The 4,872-nt window shown below is 33.7% G+C and overlaps 1 protein-coding gene across 1 annotated transcript; it reads left to right on the top strand.

Annotated features, from left to right (window-relative positions):
* The first annotated feature begins 890 nt into the window (after positions 1-890).
* Positions 891-4,122, top strand: LOC120142922 (translocon-associated protein subunit alpha-like). Its single transcript, XM_039157386.1, has 8 exons — positions 891-1,045; positions 1,686-1,847; positions 1,933-1,983; positions 2,155-2,243; positions 3,076-3,153; positions 3,258-3,461; positions 3,639-3,710; positions 3,880-4,122. The coding sequence occupies exons 1-8, from the start codon at positions 979-981 to the stop codon at positions 3,922-3,924; spliced, it is 768 nt and encodes a 255-aa protein (XP_039013317.1). The 5' UTR covers positions 891-978; the 3' UTR covers positions 3,925-4,122.
* The last annotated feature ends 750 nt before the right edge of the window (positions 4,123-4,872 follow it).

Below are 4,872 nucleotides of genomic sequence, written 5' to 3'. Positions count from 1 at the left end.
CTTCACTAAACAAGGTAAGAAAATGGATTACTAATCCATCTATAGGTTGAATACATTCTAAATAACTCCTTATAATCCAAAACATAGCTAGAATCCATAGATTCTCACAACCCTCTAAAAAACCTATTTTTTCTCTATGGATAAAAACTAGTGAAATGGAGCTTGAAATAAAGCTTGAAGGGTAAGGGTTAATAATCTTACCTTTGCTTGACCCAAACTAAACTTGAAGTCCTAAATCCTTCAACTTGAAGATGTGAGAAGAAAATAGAAAAGATGAAAGAAGAAGATGAGTGTTTGGTGAGAAAAATGGTGAGTTGTTCCCGTATATCTCATAAAATAGGTGAGTTTTCATCTTTTGAATTAAGAATTAGGTAAATTACATTTTTAGTCCCTTTATTTTCTAATTCATAAGACATTCATCTTTTACCAGCTAACTCTTAGGCCTAACTCAAGCCTAAAAACACTAAATTAGGTCCAACTATTTTATAAGGTCCAAATGGGCTCAACTTTAGGTTTCAGGTTGACCCGAACTACTAACTCGGGATTCGGGGCTTTATAGACATCTTGGGTAAATAACAATGACCAAATATATAATTATACCAAAAAGCTAACTGAGGAGTCATTCTCTCGGTTAAATTTTAACTGTCATGTCACCTCCACCATTAAAAGTTAACGATCGGTGGCTTGATCGAACAATTTAAATAGTTAGGTGGTCTGTTTGATCAAACTAAAATATCAGTGGTCAAAATGATTTTCAACCATGATTGAGTGGTCACCCGTGTAGTTTACCCTTATTTTAAACACTCCATCAACCATAAGATCCAACGATATATGTTCGTTCGCCTGAGTTCTCTGTTATTCGCAACCGTTGGATCGTAACCCGCCGGCCCTCGTTTTTGTCGACTATAAATTTCCCACACTGATTTTTTCCTTTGATTTGACGAACAAAAGGGCAAAAAAAATAAAAAAATCTGTGAAATGGCGATGAAAAACATCAGCGCTTTCTTCTTTGCTCTCCTCCTCCTCGCTTCTCCTTTGCTCCAAGGTTTGTAAATTTATATTATGTTTTTGCTTGATCTACATTGATTAGCTTCTTTATATTTAAGATCTGTAATTGGATATATCTATGCGTTCCGAATTCATTTCTTTTTGCTGAGTTTTCGGTGTTGCTTTTGGATTTCCTGTTTTCACGCTTAGTTGCTTACTCTGATCTGTTCAAATTAGATTCATTTCGATTTATTTTGCTATATGTTTTTACATCCAAGTGAGATTGGTTTGTTTCTCTAGATTTATGATTTAACAGTGAGAAATTTGGAGTGAATTCTTTGTTTTCAAGCTCACCGTTGCTTTGCATGGTTGTGAAACTTTGATTCTTTTCCTTTCTGTGTTTTGTTCATAAAGAAGCTTAGGAATCTTCTCGATAATTGTTCGTATTGTTACTTATAGTGGCTTTTAGAAGCACAGTTTAGGTTTTCTCTAAGAAAAGGCAAAGGAAAGAGTACTTTGGGGGGTTTGGTGTCCTTTTCAATAACATTCTTGAAGCATATATTTTTCTCATGTAGTATTTTCTTGTTGCATTAATTTTTGTTTACTTTTTTTTAACCTTTTCATTGATTATTACATAAATAAATCATCAAATTTGTTTTGAAATTATGGCTTGACATGAATTTTCTTTTCTGTGATAGTTGCTAGGTGTCAATCAGAAGCAGAGGCAGATGCTGGAGAAGCTGTTGAAGGAGTTGATCTCGGGATTGTTGGTGAGGATGTTCAGGATTTTGGTGATTCCAATTTTGGTCCAGCTCCAGGAGTTGAAACTGTCTGTGTTTTCCCCAAAAACAGCGCCAAATGTAAGAACCTTTTGATACTGCATCCGGATTTTACATTATATGATTTTGAGGCTGAACTGTATTTTTGTTGGAAAACCTTGGACAGTGGTTCTGGCTGGTGAAGAGACTGAGCTCCTCGTGGGGATGGAAAATGTTGGTAATGAATATATCTTCACTACCTTACTGATACATTTTACAATGAAATTTGATATCACAGTATTGAAATAATAACATGTATTTTTTCTTAGTTTACTATGCTTAAATGCTTAGTCTTATCTATTAGCCATTTGAGGTTTCCTTCCTCTTAGCTTACTTGTTTAAATTGCAGGGGAGTCACATGTGAATGTCATTGCTATCAAAGCCAGTGTTCATTTCTCTTTTGATCATCGTATGCTTGTTCAAAATCTTACAGTACAGGTAATCATAGAGTTTATTTATATTGTTCTGCTTAACATATTCAAATACTTGTGATTCATCACTTAGTTCAGTTTTCATTTTGATTAATCTATATTATTTGATTTATTTCCTAACTTGAAAACTTTGCATAATTGGGTAACTTGACCTTTAGTTTTATAAATAAAATTAAGCATTCGGTTAGTCTATTTATAAATACAATTAAGCATTCATTGAGTTTGATCTTCTAGATCATGTTCATATTTGCCATGCATGTTCTCTTGTTCATATGGCATCTTATTTGATGCTTTTAAAATCCTTTGTGTAACATATGATCAATGATATGAGTTCTATGCATTGTGAATTTTTAGTTTGTGTTTCACTTGCAACTGCATAACCCCACTCTAATCAGCTATAACAATTATAGTGGAGTGAGTTATTTTAGCTAGTGTTCTCTAATATTATGGATGGATGTTGAACTTGCATTGAGCATTCGTATCACAATTTAAGAAACATTAGCTTATAAGTGTATACCTTACAATGATTCTCAGATGTATGAGATTGAGCATGTGCCATGTATATACAATTTAGGCCTCCGTGCTTTAATTGGTCATTATGCAATTATTATGTGTGCAGGTGCTTTTGATTATTCTGTGATGTAAGTGTGTTTTCTTTTCGGTACTTTATTATCAAATATTGCCTGCTTTATTTGAAAAAGATTTTAAGGTTCTCTTCTGGTACAAAGTTGATCATGCACCTTATCATTTTGGAGTTTTAGGTCACGTGTTGTTCCTTGAAAGCTGCCTTGCAACGTTTCCTAGTAGATTCTGTAACTGAATATGTCTTTTTAATGTAGACCTTCAACAATGCAACTGTACCCCCTTCAGTGCAAGCTTCTTTCCCTTACATATTTGCTGTTAGCAAGTACCTACAGGTAATTGATTACACTGGGAGTTTTATGCCCTAAAACTGTATTTAAATTCTTTCCATGAGAAGCAGTCTTACAATGAAGCTTACACGTTTAGAATTTTGATGCAGCCTGGAACTTTCGATCTTGTGGGTACCGTTATCTATGAAATCGACCAGCAGCCATTCCAAAGTACATTCTTTAATGGTACCATTGAAGTTGCTGAAGCTGGTGGTTTCCTCAGCGTCGAGTCCGTTTTTCTTGTTACCCTTGGGATCGCACTACTGGTTCTCCTTGGTTTGTGGCTTCACGGTCAATTTCAGCGCATCACCAAGGTATTCTAGTGGTGCTAGCTTCGGTTATATATTAATTTACTGCAGTAATTATGTTCAACAATATAGTCTCAAGCGATGTTTTGTTCTTACATTAAAGAGAGCTTGTATTTATATATACTTGTTATCTTATGTTTCTTTGTGGAATAAAGCTAATGTGTGGCTTCTTTATTTTGATAGAAAACTAAGAGGGCTCCGAAGGTGGAAGTCGGGACTAGGAGTGCCGATGCCTCGATGGAGGAATGGCTTCAGGTTATGACTTGGCTTATGTATCATCACTTCCCATTATTTCAATTTTAGTTAGCTTCACTTTTCTTTTCATTCCTTTCATCCCTCACCAGAGACTTCATTATACTTTAACGATATGCATAGAACTGTCGCAGATAATTTCATTTTTCGTGTTTCGGGTGCCAATTTTCAGGGAACCGCTTTCACTCAATCGTCTTCCAAATCAAAGAAGAAGTAGACGACGGAGTACTGTAACACTTGCCAAGGCATTTGGAAATTGTGAGTTTCGAGAATTAGGCCAGGAAAATAGACGCTTACGTTTGTTGTTTTAGCATGTGGGATTTTTTCTCTTCTTCCCTTTATTTTCTCGAGGATGCTTACATTGAGGCTTTTAGAAGCAAATCTAATTCCGATACGAGGCAGAAGACTAATTTGGTCCTCTTTTTTTTTTGGTTTCTTTGTTCGGGTTTACGATACTATGATCCTTATTTTAAATTGGTCTCATACTTTAAAATATTTTAATTTCATCCCTAAATTATCAGTACATGTTCCCTTGTTAATCTGTCCATAAAGTTGCATAGTCAAAACCTTTGTATTCAGCTTCAGAAGTAAGCAACATCTGCTTTTCAAAAAGTGTGACGGAGAACGAGGTGCCTACCTCTTTCACCTAAACAGAATCAAAATTAAATTTAGATATTTAGTGACTCGCCTATTCTTGCAGTTTTATTTTAGTCACTTAATTATTATTTTCAAAGATCATATATACTCTTACGTTTTAATTTTGTTCTGATCACTCGTTGATAGGAAATAGATAATTATTTGTGGTAATTTTTTATTTTTTCAATGATGTGATATTATTTTATAGTAATAAATTAGCATTACCATTAATGTTTCATTAATTTTTTAATGATAAATGATTAAAATAGAATCAAACCATAATATTATGTATATGATTTTTAAAAAAAATAATTAAATGACCAAAATATAATTACAAAAATAGATAAGTGACAAAAATAGAATAGATTAATTAAATTAAAAAAATAATTAGATAAGAAGTGAAATTATGCAAATTGTTAGAAATCGAAATTTAATTAATTCACAAACTAAGTGACTTTCGTAGTAAAGGAATTGTAGCTATTCTTTGAGGACCTTGGTTCGAGCATCATAGATACCGAGGTGTGAGCAT

Source organism: Hibiscus syriacus, unplaced genomic scaffold, assembly GCF_006381635.1.
Source record: "Hibiscus syriacus cultivar Baekdansim isolate YM2019G1 unplaced genomic scaffold, ASM638163v2 tig00110831_pilon, whole genome shotgun sequence".
NCBI lineage: Eukaryota > Viridiplantae > Streptophyta > Magnoliopsida > Malvales > Malvaceae > Hibiscus > Hibiscus syriacus.
Note: the sequence above shows the minus strand (reverse complement) of the source record. Positions and strands in the feature narration are given on the sequence as shown.